Below are 19,433 nucleotides of genomic sequence, written 5' to 3'. Positions count from 1 at the left end.
AAGTCTCCCATAAGGAGAGCAGCTGACTTGTTCTGACACAATTTACTGGCCATTTGGAAAGATTTTTATTTTAATACTATATTCATACAGGTAAGAACAGTGGAGCTGGTTGTTTTAACTTGTATATTTACAGTGGAGCATGTTTATTAAGCATTTGCAGGATCACAACATGGGTAAGTTGATGAGACTTTTCGGGAGCACAGGAGGAATAGCCACATCAAGGAAGGAGTTATCACTTTTAGTTACTTTACAAAGAACAGAACTTCACACCTTGGCTGACTTATACCCACGCAATACAACAGGGAAGGCTTCCTACCGATAACTGAATGCTCACAAGAAAAAGTTTTTAGCCCCAAGTTTGAGATCTGGCATCCAACAATCCGCTTTCTCTTAAAATTCTCCACCACAATATTACACTTTTTCTCCCTAAGCAACATGTACACAAACATCTAAAACAAACAGGCTCCAGCAAATTAAAAACTAAAGGACCAATTTCAAAGACATTGGTCTTAGCTGGGTGCCCAGACCTCATACACCATTAGTGGGGGTTCAATATTGCATTTGAACAACCTCCTTCTGAAACTTTTTAGATACAAGAGGCTATTTTGGCACTTCGCCCTTGCAATGCAACCTCTTGACCCACAGGCAGAAGTTTTGCTGAAAAATAGCACTGGGTTACCCCTTCCACCACAAAGTGTGGCAGCTGGAGGTTTTCACACACCTCAGCATCAGGGTGCAAAGCTGTGAGCCCCCACACTCCGTATTACCGCCAGATTAGGAGGTTTTGGAGTTTTTGGGGGGAGGGGGTTGTTTTGTGTTTTGGTTGTTTGGTTTTTGTGGGTTTGTGATTATTTATTTTTTTTTTACACAACTACTGATGTTACCAGTTTCCTGAGGCAAAGAAATATATCTATCCTAGCTAGATATCATCGATGTCTTAATTTGTACTGACAGAAGAATGTGTTGTCAAGCTGCAATCAGAATAATGCGTCTCCTCCTGTTCATCAAGGAGTAACCATTGAGAAAAAAATTTCAAAATAGTACAACACATTTTTTCCTGTATTTTTCATGCATGTCATACAAACATTACCTATCAGCTGTGCTAGAAATTGAAACAGTCTCTTAGACATGCTGGATTGTTTCTCATCAGCATATCCTCATGTCAGTAATCAAAATCAATCAACTTAAATCAAATTAATTATCCATGTGTTCTGTTAAAATGTATACCATATGCTGGCTGAAAAGTATAGCAAAGCAAGACTGTGCTGCTGTAGAAAGCTGTTTTCTGCAGCTATATCTAACAGCAACATTGGCTCAGTTTCTGTTAAAATACTATGAAAATCTTTGTATAACTATTTTCAACCAGCCTTGCGTAGCTCCAAAGGATGAATTAACTGACTTGCTGAAGCTGGTCATTAGCAATGCATCACGATACACACTGTCTCTGTTGGGTCCAGTCAAGGGTTAAGACAAGAGTTTGCTCTCTGCTCAAACAGGACCTCTGAGAAACCACAATTCACAAGGCATATCAAGTCTCAGCTTCAGTAGCAGTTGCAAGGTTTGTATGACAGTATTTAAAGCAATCACTCTACCTCATTAAACATCTGCTTGCTGTCAAAATTTTCAAGGTACGCTGAGCTGGAATGCACCTGCCTACAATAGCAACTACTTCTTAACATCATTTGTGTAACAAGAACGCTTAGGACGCTTCATCATGAAGCCGCTGCAGAGAGGTGTGGAGCAGTGCCTCCTCCAGCCGCTGCCGGAGGTGCATCTGGCCAGCGGGATCGGCCGTGAGCACTCACAGCCATGGGGCTGCAGGAACCGCCACCCCAACCAGCACCACAGTTGCCTCCTCCCCACTAGGCCTTTGCATTCCCAGAAGACACTGGGCAGACAGCCCTTTGCAGACCTCTCTTTGGGTTTCATCCCACAGTTCAGCTGCAGAATCAATACCAAGTGCAAGATCACACACCACCGCTGTGCTCGTGCATCCTGAGGGACTAGGTGGGTTTAACCTGGTTTAACCCCAGCCAGCAGCTAGGCCCCACGCAGCCGCTACTCGCTCCCCCCATGGTGGGATGGGGGAGAGAACCAGAAGGGTAAAAGTGAGAAAACTTGTGGGTTGAGATAAAGACAGTTTAATAGGGAAAGCAAAAGCCACACACGCAAGCAAAGCAAAACAAGGAATTCATTCACCACTTCCCACGGGCAGGCGGATGCCCAGCCATCTCCAGGAAAGCAGGGCTCCATCACACATAACTGTTACTTGGGAAGACAAACGCCATTGCTCCAAACGTCCCCCCCTTCCTTCTTCTTCTCCCAACTTTACATGCTGAGCATGATGTCATACGGTATGGAATATCACAGTTGGTGATATAACCCTTTGGTCAGTTGGGGTCAACTGTCCCGGCTGTGTCCCCTCCCAACTTCTTGTGCACCCCCAGCCTGCTTGCAGAAGCAAGAAAAGGCCTTGACTCTCTGTAAGCACTGCTCAGCGATAAAAAAACAAACATCCCTGTATTAGCAACACTGTTTTCGGTGCAAATCCAAAACAGAGCCCCATACTAGCTACTAGGAAGAAAATTAACTCTAGCCTAGCCAAAACCAGCACACCACCCTATAGTCCACTTCTACTGCAACTGGTAACAAAACCAGCTGCAGTGGACTGTCTGAAGTTGGCTGGGAAGCGGACATATAGCCCATTTTTTTATATTAAATCCATTTCAGTTATTTTAACTGGCCTGTTCTAACTTGATTTCAAACAGCAGGAAACCTTTGCTTGTCTCTCCACTCTCCTTACTAGAAGCCCCAATTTGTACTCAACGAGACAGATTGTTTTTCTCTCAACCGATCACTGTCATATGCCTAACTAAACGTGTCAAGCAAACAGTCTTGTAAGAGATTCATAAATGCTAAACCCCTAAGAGGCTTAGGAAAGAGAAACATAATCGAGTGTTACTGCCAGAGGCAGAAGAGTTGTTTAGGAATCCTGATAAGAACCAATTCAGCAGATACTCATTTTTATGCTGGTTAACCAGAAACAGGCAGCTTCAGGAAACAGAAATGCTTCTCTGCCTCTGTGCTTGTTCACCATGGGGTAAGAAATCACCATACCACCTCAGATCAGAGGCTGATCTGGTCCAGGCATCTGGTCCCCAGCAGTACAAGCTTCTGATCCAAGCAATCAGAAACAGATGTTTCTGGAATAGATAGAAAATTGCAGAGAAGTATAAGTATGTAGAACTTTACCAACACGGGAAACATCTTCCTAACTTCGAAGCCAAGGACCAATAAACCAGCTTGTGGTGGACTCCCTTTTCAATACTGTTTCATGCATAACTGAAAAACTGAAACCTCTCCTCCTCCCTTGCCTGTATGGCCAAACATGCAGACTCGGACAAAATCCACAGACTCTTTTTATGACATGATGCCCTCAATTTAAAACTTTTTCTTAACCCTATAGGTGTAATTTAAAGGACCTCACCCCTCACAGCTCCCTCCCTCTCTGGTAAAACTGTATACTGTGACTACAAGATGCTTTCTGATCATTCTTGGTCAGAAGCCTTAGAAATCCACTGTCACCACATACATCAGGCAAGTTATCTCATATCCCACTGGCTGAAAAACTTTCAGTCAAATTAGCTATCATCACTGCCTGCCTCTCCCTTTCAACAGTAACCTCGGAGTTACAGCAAAAGGAGGACTGTAAATTGATGGCGTTTGGGCCCCCTCCCAGAAGGAGCCTGTGGCTGGAGACTGAGCCCTGGGACAGGCTCGCCCTGGTGTCCCCTGCAGCTGGCAGCAGCACCAGCTCCTTGGGCTGCTCTTCTTTGGTATTTCTAGTCAGAGAACACTGTGCACAAGCTTCAAGAGCTAGAACCTCGTCCCTCACACTCTTCTCAACTTCAAAGCAAAAGTACATTTTGCACCGAGTAGCCAGCTAGACAGTCCCTCTTCATTACTTTTCTATTGAGGTCCTACTGGCCACCTGCAGGTAAATCCAGCCTGTAATGAACCTCCAAATTTGAAGCAATATTTCTTGGTTTTTTTCATACTGGCCTTGACTACAATATTTTGTGCACAGGTGCATGCTATGCCACCAAACTGCAAACTGACTTCCCGCAGAAATCCGTCGAAAGGTCTTCTTCACGGCATTGGAAAGGCACCGGAGCACAGCAGTACAGGTAACCTGATGGAGGCATTCACTTTGCTGTCCTGATCTAGTTAACCAGCAATCACATTACCTTGCTCCTTCAATACTTCTGAGCTCACTTCAGTTCACTTCGGTCTCTCTGAACTTGACGCTATTGTATCTGCCACTGTTAAGATGCTCTCCAAAAGAGATTTTGATTTTACAACGGGCTGAACATCTTCAACTCCATTTTCACCAGTGGAAATATACCTTTGGTCAAAACACGTCTAGACTCAGAGTGATCACTGCAGCATCAGCAATTAACAATTAGATGCAGGCTTCCAGTGAACGGTCTGAATGGGGGTAGAGTAGTCAACAGCGTATCAGTCATTTGTCAACGTCAACCTGCCAAAACATGCATACACATAAGAGCGTTCTGCACTGATAAGCTAATAGCAAATGACTTCCTTGCTGTTTCCACAAGGAAAACATCCCTTTCTTTTAGTCACTTTTTGCATTCTTCTCACTACACTGACAGGAAGTTTCAACAGCACCATCAAATCAATATGGACATACAATCTGCATGCATTTAACTTCAAAAACAGTATTGCTAACTGCTTTCTAAAAGGTAAACGTTTCATGCTATCAAAATAATTCTTAAGACACATTGACTTTCACGACTCCTTGCTACTTTCAAAATTCAGTTCTCTCCCATAGACAACCAAGAAAAAAAAAAAATCTCTAAATCGGTTCATAGTTTTCTGTTAATTAAAAAAAAAGTACTTTGCAATGCTACTTTGAAGGAGGAATTCTACAAAAGTTGAGCTGGAAAACTGAATTATATTACAAGTTGAAAAAGCAGAAAGCATGCTGCCATTAATTTTAGTCACTTCCAAGCAATTTTGTTTGAATCTGCTGAAGGCAAATTTCAGTGTAAAGTATGAAAGCTCAAGATTTTCTAGTTACTGAGATGAATGCCTGTTAAATCTTCAGTTGGGACTATTGCCTTCATTTATAAAAACACAATTTCTACTCCAACAACAGAATTAGCATAAGTGCCCTTACAGTCTTGCTCACAGGATCTGACAGCTATATCTTCTTTCTTATTTCAATCTGAGATTGACGTCAGCAGCATTCACAACCTTTTCAGAACTCATTCTCCAGTCTCTACTTAATTTGATGTCTCAGAACATTTATATGACTCACAAAATTTGGTGTTTGAAGCTTCAGGGCACAAAGACGGAAAGAAACCCAAGGGGAAAAAAAGACTGCATTTTATATAGTAAAATAATAGTAAAGAAAAAGAGCCTGAGAAAATATAGTCAGGTGCTATTTTTGGCAAGGGTTGTCCAGTAAAAGCAGCACAATTTTCTCTTTCATTACTCAATAAACAAAGAAACACAATTTTCTGTTCCATTCATTATTCACAGTGAATGAAGAGGTCACTGATAAAAGCGATGTTAAATGTATAGGATTTTGCAGCAACCTGCAAGAGTTGAGTGATACTTTGGGACCACCAAAGCAGAGAACCAAAGCATCAAGCCTCCCAGCAGAGGACACTTCTTTACACCAAACACATATCTGACTCTGGGAGAAAGCTCCTCCAGAGTCAGAAGTCCCTGCTGGAAACATCTCCAAATTGCAAGTCTGAATTCAAAGTGCAATCTGTGCTGTGCAGAAGCACAAAACTTAAGAAGAGCTCAGTTCTGAGAAGTAGGAGGTAATCACTGATGCCAATACAGATTTCACTCCTGCAAACCTCTGTCCCTTCCTCTGCTGATATGCAGGTCCTCTACATCCTCTGGATGAAGGGGAGGCCGTGCAGATGGGGAGAAGCATTCCTGATTGTCTCCCTGTGAGGTGCAATCTATGCAATGCTTCCACTCTCTCAGACGGCGGTCTCTAGTTCCAAACCCGGGTCTGTGCAAGTCTACCCCTGGTAAAAAGTGAACTATCCCTCCTTTTCTGAAAGGAGAACAGCAGTTATACAAATCCTTCAAGCCTTGACACACTGTCAAATTAACACTCTTATTGTTATTAATCAAGAATTTAATAGATGAGAATTTAAAATTAACATGTCTTGGGAATCTTTTAATTTAAAAAATGGAGATTCGATGAGTCATGACTGAAAAAGTCACTCAGCATCTCCCTTTGAGAGACTATTTTGAACAAATACTTTGTTGAGCAGATGGATTTTAGCAGAGCACACGAGTCACCTGTGGCATGAGGGCAATTAAATCTTTATCAATTTTTTTTATATCAATAAAATAAGTAGAAAAATTAGAAATGAAAAATCTCCTGCTTCTCATATTACCTTGTAACAGCCCCAGAGCAGCTAGCAAGTCCAATAGCCTGGATTTATTCCCACATTCCTTCATGACAAATATAATAAAAAAAGAAATCAATGATGCAATGCTTCTTGGACATGTGGATTATAGTTTAAAAAAAGAAAAAGAAAAAAGAAGAGGGTCACATTGCACAGATTCTGACATTATAACCAACAAATACCACCTCTTCTCTGTCTTTGTATTAGGTGATAAAAAGCAGTTTGGTTTTGTTTTGTTTTAAAAAGTCTGTAGGTTTGTGGGTTTTTTTAAAGCATCAAGCTGACTGCACTGACTCTCTCACAGTTGTAGGGCAACATAAATTATACATTTGGAGGGCATATTCTCAGGCAGGATAAAGGGCTACCGTTCCAGGAACTTTAAAACTCTGAAGATCCCAGCTGGAGTAGAAGGGATGCATAGGTTTGATCCTTTTAGTACCAAAGTGAATAAACACCTTGTGCGCAGTTAGTGGAAAATAAAGTTACTCGTTTCCTTCTGTTTAAGCCCTTGGATTTTGCAAACGATGTGGCAAGGGAACTACCTTGCCATCACTTAGCAACATCAGGTTTTGACACGCAACTGGAGCTACTGCGCTTCCCGGTCTCCCCACCATGGGGAGAGGATTTCCACAGCCCGCGCGGCAGATGGGAGGACTGCCACATGACTTCGAGCCAACAACACAGTGATGCAAAGACGTTGTTGTGTCTAAGTTGCAGCCAGATTCTTCAAGAACCACTGATTTGGGTGAAATTTCTCATTAATTTTCCCATTAAAATGGGAAATATCTCGAAGACCCAAGACCATTTCCAGATTTAGGGGAAAGATTATTCAAATCACAGTTTTGCCATAACGATGGTGTGGGTGTTTTTTGCTGAATTTGTTCCCTTTAGATTTCCTGCAGTCTCTTGATAGAATAATAAGTAGCTCCTTTGCGTATTTACATCAGAATTTTAGCAGAAAAACTGAAATAATTTCAAATATGTCCAAGACTTCAGAATGACGGCCACAGCTTTGAACATGCTACTGTGGAGTGGGGAAAATTCAACTCAGAACAGCAGCAAGTACATCATGGGGGCAGAACTTTATGCAGATGCTTCCTTTGGAAGAGTTTGCTTTTCCCTAAATAAATCATTAACCAGCGTAAGTGAAAGGAAATTATTAACTTTACACTTCCAATCCCCGAAGACTCAGGGGGACCAAGCAGTTCTCACAAATTTGCCTCATTTAATATCTTTGCAGTAGCGACTTTTCCTGCGTGCTATTTTTCAAGATGAAGGGCGTTCTTATAAAAGAGGAGATCCATTTTAGCTAGGATAAGGAGCCTTAAACTGGTACGGATTTTCAGCTGTCGCATACTTACAGCACATCAGTTGGAATGAGCATCAGTATAGAAATACTATTCATCTGGAGCCCTGAGCTCCTATAATCAGCAAACCCATTCAAGTCCCTTCTGTGCTCTGCACCATGTCTCACACTTAGGAAAACAACCTAGAAGGGGAAGTTGGTGAGGAAGAGTGTATAAAAACAGACTGAAGAGCTTTGCCAAATGCATACTTTCCTCATCGCAGGAAGCACTAAGCCCAGACACCAACCACCTGGCAGGAAGGCTGGAATCCACGTGGTGTTTGTGCAGACAGACACTTCTGCGACAGCAGTTCCACCCCTGCAGAAGCCAGCCCTCCTGGGCTTGCTGCTTGGGGCCAGTCCTTGCTGCTTGCAAGCCAGCATTTACGAGCACTGCTTCTTCGGTGTTGCTTTCCACTGTAATTAACATAACCATTAAAGGCACTGCATTTGTTGTGGTTTTTTGGTTTGTTTGAGGTTTTTTTGTTGGGTTTTTTTTTTTTTTTTTCCCATTTCATGGTCCTGCTTTGGTTCTACTCTAGTTTTGTGCCAGTTTTCACTCCACTCACTCACTGGCTTTATGGCATGTCAGGACTGCGCAGTGGAGTTGTCTACACTTCCAGCTGAAAAAGTTTGTATTTTTCAGCAACACTGAACCAACAGAAGTGTTTACATCTGATGATACTGGAGACAACTCCAGAGAGAGTAGATTCTGTCCAACAAGCTGTCAAGATATTACATGACTACACACCCCAAATCACACAGCCTCAGTTAATCTCTGTGGGGCTGTCACCATTATCGTAGCTGGAGTTGATAACAACAAAAGTACGTTAGAGTGTTGCTTTAGAAAATGCACACACATACACATGAACATGGTGAGCTCTGATTTTCTTCACAGTTTTAGTAGTTCTACAAACCAGCAAGGGCTGAGAGAGGGTAAGAGAAGCATAAAGGTTAAGGTCCATCATTCCACCCTGATGCAAGAGAGACTCTGAAAATTCACTCCTTAATTAGCCTTTCTTGGCTGTAAATTTCCAGTGTTGTTCTTCCGTGCAATTAATTGATGCACCAGCGTGCTACATTATAGTCAGAATATTTCTTCTCTAAAAAGGAAACTATTTACTTCCTCTCTTTTCCCCAGCTATTCTTGTTCACTCTTACGCACAACTCCATTATTTCAGATTCTGTTACAACAGTACTCTGTGAGAACCATCCTTACAGTTAATATACGTTTTTACAAAGGTGCTACCTGATTTCACCAAGAGCAAGCTGTGTTGTACAACACAGAGCCAAGAGAAAACTATAGGAAAAGTGGTATAGCCTTACAGAAATGCTTACAGCACAGGGCTAAAATGCACAGCAAGGAAGCAATTTAACATTAACTGATAATTCCAATGGGAATGCTTTTTTTTAGCCTTTCAATAATGTAGGACCGTTTAAGAGTTTTAAATGTAATCCAAAACACAGTTGATGGGAGTTATTTCTCTTTCTTCTCTCAAAAAAAGAAAAAAAAAAAAAAAAAGAGACCTGCAGATCTTGGTAAAGGACTTTCCATGGACTGATCAAAGCTGACTCACGCCAGTCTACCACAATTTGGAACTGGGAGCACTTGCTTCCTTTCAGAACTGGGAAGGGCTCAGTGCCCGCTGGCAGCCAGCGAGCAGGATGCAGTTACCATGGCACTCGAGCACTCGGTAACTTCGGAACAGCCACAGTGTTGTCACCGATGTAGGGACCAAAGGAGAGGAAGCAGCACATGGATCTTTGAATAAGCGCATGCAAAAGCAAAAACAGAGTTAGAGTGAATACCCTTCCTAGTAAGCATCGCAGGGGCAGATCCCCTGCATGTTCTCTTTTATCGCTCTGGCTACAAGAAAAGCAGAGCGACGGTGACACCTGACAGACATCAGTAGCGCATGTGCACACACACACCTACACCCACCGCTCTCTCCCCGTGACTTTACCCTTTAGCACTGGTACAGATGTCTCTCTGTTTGTCAGAGCTACTAGCCAGCCAGAATCTGGCTGAGAAAATACCGCCATTGAGCCTTCTTTAAGTAATACACAAAGCTCAACTATTTGAGTCTTACACCGTATGAAGTTATTTCAGTTAATAAAGCACAGCAGCTCATAACATAGTGCATTTATCTGCTCCACTTACACCTGCTCCCTCCAAGTTTCCAACACTCTTGCCACTCCTGTTTCAGGTTCCAACATAAATTACTAGCAAAGCAGTGAGCATCCGATACATGATTAGCAAAGAAATGGATATGAAGCAGAACAAACAAAACTAGAGGACTTTTCAAACAAGATGAAAGCGCACAACAGAAGCACAGGATGCCATGTGTGAGCTCGGAAAAACACTTGGGACTGGCAGCTCCAGTTGGAAGGATGAACATCTTAGCAACACAGCAAAGCCTGGACAGTGACAGAAGCAGAGGAGGATACTCTAGGATGCCTAGGATACGCTTTCGGGCTGCAGTGGCCCCTGACTATAAAATGCAAAGTGCTAAGCTGCTGTGGAAAGATGTATCTATCCCCAAACAGGATTTATATGTTTCCCGCTTTGCCACCCGTTAATATTTGCTGGATAGCCAGAACGGCTCACCACGTATCTAGGTTGAGATCAGCGTCTCCTAGTAAACATTATGTTCTTCTGCAGATGGGAGAACCTAACCAGCAAGCCATAGGCCTCCCAATTCTCCACACTGCAGCAGTGTGCTGCATTTTTGTCCAGTTTCTCTTGCTTCTCAGCAGTGTTTCCTTCTGCCAGCACCATACACATCTGCAGAGCCCAACGCTGCTGCCCTCCAACGCAGCTACACACAGCAGCCAGGTGGATCTCCGAGCACACTGTGGTCACACTGCAGCTTCAGCACAATTTAACTACAACAACCAGGTAACAGGTCATTTTGGGGACCTGGTTATTAAAAAAAAAACAAACAGCACAAAATCACAGATGATTTTATGTGGACTGGGAATAATGTCACCATTTCCCCTGTGCTAGAAGGATCACCACTCATTCACCTTTCTAACAAAGGGCGTTTCAGGGATACTCACACGACCTTCCCTCCACGTGACTGAAAATAGCCTTGCCGACAGAAATGCAAAAAATCAGTGCTCAGTATCTGGGAGCTTAGTTCACGGTGTTTAATGAACCGGGATGACATTAAGTATCTAGACAACAGAAAATAAATTACAAAATACCCACTGCTAAACTCCTGGGTACTCCAGTTGTGCTACAGGGTACAATTTCTCACATCTGAAAAACAGTTTTTGTTGTCTCTGGTTCCTGTTTTTATCTCTAAAATCAGCCATTCAGCCTACTCATAAGTGTTGCATAAACGTGACACTGCATTAGACAACCTAATGCATGAAAGTTATAAATGTGAAGAAGCTCAACAAATAGTTGTATTCTCTCATTTGACCAAAAACTTACGACACAGTTTAAGTACATGCTCACTTGAGACAAATACTGTAAGAACTCATCAATTCCACCCACTGTATTATCTTGTAACTGATCACAGTGTAAAGCAAGCATATTTAAATATAGAATATATCTAGTCATTATGCAGAAAATAACATTGCGAAAGAGTAAGTAAGGTTGATTCTGGTAAGACAAGGACAACAGGAAAACATTGAGGCACATGAGTCTAAGACCTTATGTAAAATGATTACAAAATATCTATTCTGGATTTCTGCTGTAAAAAGCATTAAAAACAAAATGTCAGAAGCCCAGCAACCCATTTGTCCTTTCAAAGCTTAACTGCCCTACTACATCAACGGAAAATTTTCCCTTGAAATTTCCCACGTACAGCTTTTCCTCTACTGGATAATCAGTTGACGTTGGCCCATTTTCTCTAGAAAAGGCACAAACCTTTGAACTATCAGCAGCTCCTAATCAACTAACACAAATACACTCAACCTTGCTCCTCAATACAGCCTGGTACCTCTGAACACAATATTGTAAGGTTTTTTTATTTTATTTTACTGAAATGCACGAAACAAGGGCAAATGCTCCATATACCTAGTAACTCTGCAAGATGTAGCATGAAAAGAGATTCTACACCTTGCAGTGAGAGTAAATCCAACACTGTAAGCAGGAATAACTCCAGTGGTAACAGAGCTTAGACTGAAGTTGCATTTGGCCTTCGCTGTAACGTAGAGTTATAACGAGATAACAAAGCGATTGAGGTGATTAACTACAAGCAGAAATAAACCTTCGGTGTCAGCTGTTTAACTGCAAACACAGCAAGCTTAGGCTGTTAAATAAATCTGGTAGTGAGTGGGATAAAAATAAAAACCTGGGTGGTTAGTTAAGTTTTTATTCCTCTCCCTTGTATCACTGTTGCAACTTTAACCTTAAGGACCTTTCAGAGTGACATGAGCACCAAGTTCTTCCCAAAGCTTTATTTATTTAATTCCCAATACTTCCCAAAGTATTATTACTTGCGATATAACCAAGACCTTGGAATTGAATTACAGACACTGTTATTGTATCTCTTCTGCGGTCAGATACTTTGCATTGTGTTTTAACATCAGAAGTAGTGCTTTACATCTACTCACTCCCCATGATTTCAATTCCTGGGACCCAGTAAGTCCTCAATGCTGCAAATAAGATGCAACCCTTGCCCCTGTTGCAAGGATGAGTCTGTTCTTTTCACTATCATGTCTTTGTCCATTTTAGTTCTTTGTGTAGATCCTTAGAGACATCCATCGCCATTGCATCTATATATTAAATTACAGAACTCTTATTACCTCTTTTTTTAGAAACAAGTTTTGTGCAAGCATTCAAGTCTAAAGTCAGTGCTTATGAGGAACTTAACAAAAACATGATGGCAATGGGATGCCAGGGGAATAGATTTTTCTCTCATCTGAAATGCATAATTAGCTTTTGGTTAAGTGTGCAATTAACATTAAAATTTACAATCAAGTATGACAGTGTTCTAATTTTATCTCCTTTAAATGGAAAAAAAAAAAAGAAAAAAGAACTTAGTTACCAGTGTTACTTCTTTGAATCCCTTCTCTATGAGGCAAGCTGCACAGAAATATCCTGTCATCCAGGCTACAAGTGATACAAAAAGCTTTTAAAAACACTGTATATTTACCTTCTGGATGGCTACGCCGCTTGCATTTTATTTTGGTTTACACTTTTTTGTGTTTTGTAATGCTAACTGCCACTTAGCATAATTAGCAGTTGTCATATTTCTGTTCATAAAGATCCTTCTCACAAAAAGAGAGCAATGTTGCTTTTTGCACCCTCTTCCCAGCTGTGCCTGAAAGCTGTAACATGTGTTTCAGACATCCACTAATCTCAAACCCCTGCAGGTTTCAGCAGTTAAGCCATGGAAACATTTTTGTTAATAGGAAAGAAGAAGCTATACTCATCCTAGCAGTTTAAATCTGATAAGCAGCACCTTAAAAGAAAATTCATACTGCAGCCTAAATATGCTGGCTCCGTCTGAACATCACATCCTTTTTGCCTTTTAACCTGAAGTTAAATTTAACTTCTATTTGCCTTTAAAAGGGGGTTGAAAGTAGTTTCAAGCATAACATCAGCTGCCAAACCCTGTATTTAGTTATTTTTATTATTAATCACATACATGTTTATGTTGTATATGTAGTACATGCAACAAAAGAGACTCCACTGTGTAGGGTACTATACCAGAGTATAATGGAAGTGTAGTTAAATTCCTCACACAAATCACGTATTGCGTGGTGTGCAAAGTGTTGTGGCGTGCAGGTGTTTTGGGGTAAACACTGCCGATGATTTTCCATCAGTAGATTTGTGTTACTATCCAAAGAGTTCGTGGAATTAACCTAGACTGGGCCAGCACAAAGGACCAGAGTTTGCCCCGCAGCAGTTAACCTCAATTCTACGTTGCTCAAGAGTTCTGCTGTTACCATTACCACCACCAGACACAAATGCGCAGGAAGGATGGGGGGGGAGAAATCTCACCTTGCTCTCACCTAATACCCAAATCACTTTTATTCATTCACCCTGCTTCCATCTGGATCTGGTCAAAGTGGCCTCTCCAGCTGCTAAGCAACCTGCACACTGCATTGAGTATTAACTGTGTGCATTTGCTAAGTATATAATAAAGTTACCTTTGGGATTTATTTGTAATAAAAAACATAACTTGCTGAAAATAAATAGCTTTCCTTTAGTAATCAGTAATTAGCAACTCTGAGAATACAAAATTGTTGGTCAAGAAAGAAATAATCCACATGTACCTCCCAAATGCAGACAGAGATTATAAATTGGCTCCTTACAAATATATCATAAGGGAGATACTTTATATGAAAATATGGCACTGCCATCTGTAATAATTAAAAAACAAATCTAATCTGAGAATTACATCTATGTAGATATTAGAATATCCACATGATATATATGACTATATTTAGGTAAGTAATGTTTTAAATGAGAGATGTTTAAATTGCCCAGTCTCATCCAACTACAAAATGAACTTTCTCAGAAAAGGTAATTTATTCTATTTACACAAAGCCACCATTCCTAAACAAGACAGAAAAGACTTGAAATTAACACACATTCAACTGATCTTGGACTTCTTTAAAAAAAAAACAAACAAACAAAAAAAAAAACCCCACAACTACAAAACATTAATTCACATAACCCCTCTCCAGACCATTTTACTATTTTGCTCTCTAGCTGCAGAACCACCATTCTACCTTAAAAACACCATGAATATCTTTGCTATGTCCCATTCCTCCCAAACTCAAGAGGTACTCCTTTCAAGCCTTTTCAAAGCAGATCATTTCCCAAACTGCTAGCTCACTAGCACAACTGATAGGACTCTTATTAAAATACCAGCTTGGGTGATTGAGGTGTTAATGTCAACAAATCAAGAGGCCCACTAAGGACATCAAAATTAAACAGAGCAGCAGTCTCTTTTGATCAGTACATTTGACAGCTTGTCAAATCTTGATTCACAAAATACGGACTTCCTCAGACTCAGCACAAACACAAAAGCCAGATCTCTAGCTTAAAAATGCTCATCAATTTCTAGTGGGGATATTAACCACGAGACAGGCCAGCAAGACCTTTTACAGAGACAGCAACATGCTGTTAGTCTTTACATGCAGCTGCTTGGCACTTGAAGCAGTGTTAATTTTTCTTGGCTTTAAGAAAACCCAAGGAGAAATTTTGTAGCTGGGGTCCTACACCCAAATATTCTGCCCTGCTGTTCAACACAGGCCCAAGTCATAAAGTCCCACTGATCACTGATCTCTCTGGATAACAGCAGAGCAGTAGTAACCTCCCCCCTGCCTTGAGATTTGTAGGACACAAAACCAGGTTAGTTGTGCACAGCTCTTGAGCACCTCCAGTCTGCCACAGCTGCAGACACTTAAGAGCTCCACAAGCACCCATGAACTGAAAGGGACCTGGCTCCACAGAGCGGAGAACATTAGAGGTTCCTAGAAGTGCTCCTCTATGGATTTTATAAAGACATTTGAAGTCGTTAATTTAAACACTTGTGCCTTTTCCTCCTTTGCTTAGTTTCACATTAATTCTGATTCAGGTAAGACTTAACATCAAGCTTAAAGGGAGCATAATTTTTTAAAATGTCAACATAACCAGGAAGTTGTAAGTAAAGTAAAGTGTTCAATGGAGCTGCAGGGTCCCACACTCACAGAAAATCAATAGCAGCTCTAAATAATTTTAAAAAGCGATTAGAAGACAAGTTGTTAAGAAAACTCTTCCTTCCTACACACAGGAACACATAGTTCTGGTATGCTAATGGCCCCCACTACTACTACATGTACCCTGAAGAATACATTGAAATTAAAAGTTTAGTCTCAGGACAGGCAGGAGGTAAAGAAGTTCAAATACTGTGCTTTTTCTAGAGGTACACACTTAACATTTTTGTTAAGGTCCTTAAATCATGACTCACATCGGGGATCCATGCAAGGAGCACAGAAAGAGAGAAGAAAAGAGCACAAGTCACTTTGGAAGCTGTCAAACACTTACATGAGCCTTTTATTGAGAATAGATTTTAAATCAACAGTGTTGTTGGTAACTCCAATATTAAATGTCCTATAGATAGCCATTCCTCTGAGGAATCCACCCAGCATCTTTTTCCATAAGAAGTTTAAGGTTATTAAAACTTTTTTCCCCCAAAGCCTTCAAACAGATTTAATTAAAATTGCTTAATTCATTTTAATCCCAGAATCTCTGCAAAAATCCCAAATATTTCATGGTGTTTTCTGTCTTGCTTTTACTCAACTTATTAGTGAATTTCATGTTCTGATATTAAGAAAGACAAACTGGATGGAAATTGTCTTTAGTTGCTTATGGGGCCTGAAGTCCAAACATTCTTATTACCTAAACCCAAAATTAAATCAGTTTCATGCCAGAGTTTTGCAACACAGAAAGGATCTTCTATGAAATAATTTGTTGTACCTTGTACCCAGCAACACAGAAATAAAATTAATCCTACTGTCGCAGTAAAAAGAAGAAAAAAACTCCTCATTTTAGATTCTATTTTATTGCAACTATGTGACTATTCAAGATCATCACAATAAATCACAAAAAACAATGTGATTACTATAATATTACATTTAAATGCAATAATTAAAGACTAATTATACATCAAGTATATATAGGTCAACTAGAAAATTACACTTGTAGCTAGGGCAGGATTTGGGTAGAAATGGTATACAGTTTCAACTCATCTTCAAGCCTGAACATTAAGCTTAACTTGTGGGAGAAACCACTACGCAGACAGCCCCTTTGAGTTAGTGAGCTAACTCCTTTGAAATTGTTTAAGAGAATATTGACCTCATATCTTCTACTTGAGATATTTTATTTCTACGCAAAGCAGAAGAGAAGAATCTTGCAAACTGGAATTCCACCTGGAGCCCCATGGTACTTTAAAACACAGCAATCTGAGCCTAGTTTTCTTAAACATGCCAAGTAATTCACTGGGACACAGAGGGGTTAAGCACCATCAGGGTAAATTGCATTTGCACTGTAGGGTTTAAGTCACTTGCCAGCAAGTAGAGTAAAAGAAAACAGTTGCTTTCCATAAAAAGGAACATCATGAGCTACTGAAAATTGCTTGGCCTTGGTCCTCTACTCTGCAGCTCAGGAACTATTTTTAACTGGGTTAGGATGCTTTAATTCAAAAAGGCTGAAGAGGTCCCATGACTGAGGAGGGAGCCTCCAGCTTACCTGCACAAGTTCTCTTCCCATTTGATTTAGCAAGAGGTCGTGTCAGCAGAGATGGTTTGAAGCATACCTCTGTCTTCCCCCTGAGGAGTCCTGGATGGATGAAGTGAGCTGGCTTGGCGCTGCTGAGCAGGCACATGAGTTGCAGGAAGACACAAGTATCTTACGTGGAGGACATAAGCTGATAGTAGAAGCTATGCCTAGAGTTCACTCATTAAGCGCTCACTGAACTTCACCTGCTAGTGCTCACTCAAAAAGCGCTAGTAAAGGGCTCCAGACCTGCTTCGGGTTTGTTGCAGTTTCATAGTACACTGACTCCTAAGAACATAGAGCCACTGCTTAAGGCCGTATCAGGAGTCTCACCAGTTGAGTGAGACAGCAATGCAAAGAGCAGGTACCCAGCCATGCTGCAGGGATACATATGACACAGCCACATAAAACATATGAACAATCAAAATCTATATTAATCCAAAAATCTGTTTCCAAACAAGCTATTTTTTTTACCACTGTATCTTTGGTGGGATTAATATAAAGCGTTTTTGAAAATGCTGGCACTTACCCAAATCTGCAGTTTCACCCGCTTGTCATTCCTATAAACTGTTTTCACTTTGAAGTCAATTCCTACTGTGCTAACGAAGGCTGGCGTGAAAGTGTCATCAGCGTATCTGAAGAGGAAGGATGTTTTACCCACGCTGCTGTTGCCAATGATCAGGAGTTTGAACATGTAATCAAAATTTTGATCTGAAGTGTCTTTCTGCCTGTATCTGGCATCTGTTACTGAAGCCATCTAAGAAAATGACAAACATTGAAAAAGAACAGATTTAAGAGCAGTTCAGCATTTGTTTTCCTTAACTGCGTACCATATGTTTAGCTTATCTCTCTTCTTCCTAATATCATTATCACTTTATCTGCTGAATAAAGAGGAACACGAAATCTTCTTTTAAATCTTGGCTTTAAATTCCTATTATCCACTTGTACTGGAAAGATTTCCAAGCCCAGGAAATACACCTGTTGCACTGCTTTGTGTTTAAAAGAATAACAGATGGCTATTGCAGATTGTTCAAATACTCGTGGGGAAACAGCATTCCTTACTCCTGTGGCAGGGTGCCACTTCTGTTGCTCCAATAAACTGGAGTACTGCACCAAGAACTAAAACCTTGGACAGTGCATCCAGCTATGCAATTCATTAAGCAGTGACAAGGCACATAAACTTGGGACTACTAGGGAAAAATCTACATTTCTAGTACATGCACCACCACCATTTTATCCCTAGAAAAGTTCTGTCCTCAATATTTAGAGAAAAAAAAAAAGGCAATGGGAGAAGATGAAACACCAGGAATTTCAGCTGAAAACTTTGAATCCATGCAACACCTATCTACTTTCAAGACAGCAATTAAAATAAACAGCACCTGCATAAAACATGAGGGCTCAGTGGGGCTGTGGGTGGCATTTGGAATGGACAAATTATCCCTTTTGATTATGGGAGACGTGAGAGTTGGGGACGTTAGTGGGGTCTCAGAAATCCCTCCTCTTGTGACCCTGAACTGGATTCAGGAACCTAAAAACAACTGCAGAGTCGGATCTATCAAGACGGGTGGAACTCACTGAGCAGCCCTGGCTGCTTTAACAGAAGCAGCTCAGACACTCCGTGGGAGAAGGCAAGCCCCTGCCTTTTCATCTCTGTACCAAGTGGAAGACAACTACACAGACCAAATTACTAGAAAGGGGAAAAAGGAAGCTTTACCTTTTAACAGATATACCACACTTTTCATCTGTAATGCTGTTTCAAAAATCTACCCCACATCAAACAAGCAAAGCTCTCGGCTCCTTATAACCACTCCGGGCGTTGTGCAAACTGGGGCAATGACAGCACAGGTCTGATTAGCAGCTACTCATCCACCAAAGCAGGACACGTGCTACCTGTGTCCAGTGTCAGAAAGCACTGAGTGGAGACCAGTCTCTTCTTCCCCCGGCATCCAGAGAAAGAAATTATTATTCCTCTCAACTCAGATTCGTGGGCATCTTTGGGAACAAAACTCCCACCAATGTCTACTCTCACCATGTGCCCAAATACTTTACTTCTTAGCAAGTCTCACCTGCACACAGGACTTCAATCACTGAAAAAAACCAAACCAAAACAGTTCAAACCTCACTGTAGTTAAACAGCTATAAACCAAAATGCTATCCAAAGGCAATTTAAACTGTGATGAAAATTTCATTTAAATTCCCAACAGGGGTGAAACAAACCAAAACCAACTTAGTTAAAACTTCACTAAAACATGCATGACGGTTTATCTCCAACTAAACACATGCAACTTCCTCACACAGAAAAGGGCTGGTGCAGCAGACATTTCATTCAGGCTGCATTAACAAGGACAGTTTCTGAAGGACTTTATCTGGCTCAATAGTCAACAGCTGCACTGAATGCAGTAAA

General features: G+C 40.9%; 1 protein-coding gene across 1 annotated transcript in view; it reads right to left on the bottom strand.

The window, feature by feature from the left end:
• LOC104627779 (ras-related protein Rab-3B-like) overlaps positions 1-17,786 on the bottom strand; it is a 46,200-nt gene extending 28,414 nt beyond the window's left edge. Inside the window, exon 1 of the mRNA XM_010296151.1 lies at positions 17,559-17,786. Within this exon, the coding sequence (XP_010294453.1) occupies positions 17,559-17,786 (228 nt within the window). The remainder of the gene's footprint in view (positions 1-17,558) is intronic.
• Positions 17,787-19,433: the final 1,647 nt, after the last annotated feature.

The sequence above is a fragment of the Phaethon lepturus genome, unplaced genomic scaffold (assembly GCF_000687285.1).
Source record: "Phaethon lepturus isolate BGI_N335 unplaced genomic scaffold, ASM68728v1 scaffold12581, whole genome shotgun sequence".
Classification (NCBI taxonomy): Eukaryota; Metazoa; Chordata; class Aves; order Phaethontiformes; family Phaethontidae; genus Phaethon; species Phaethon lepturus.
This window is presented reverse-complemented; position numbering and strand designations above follow the sequence as displayed.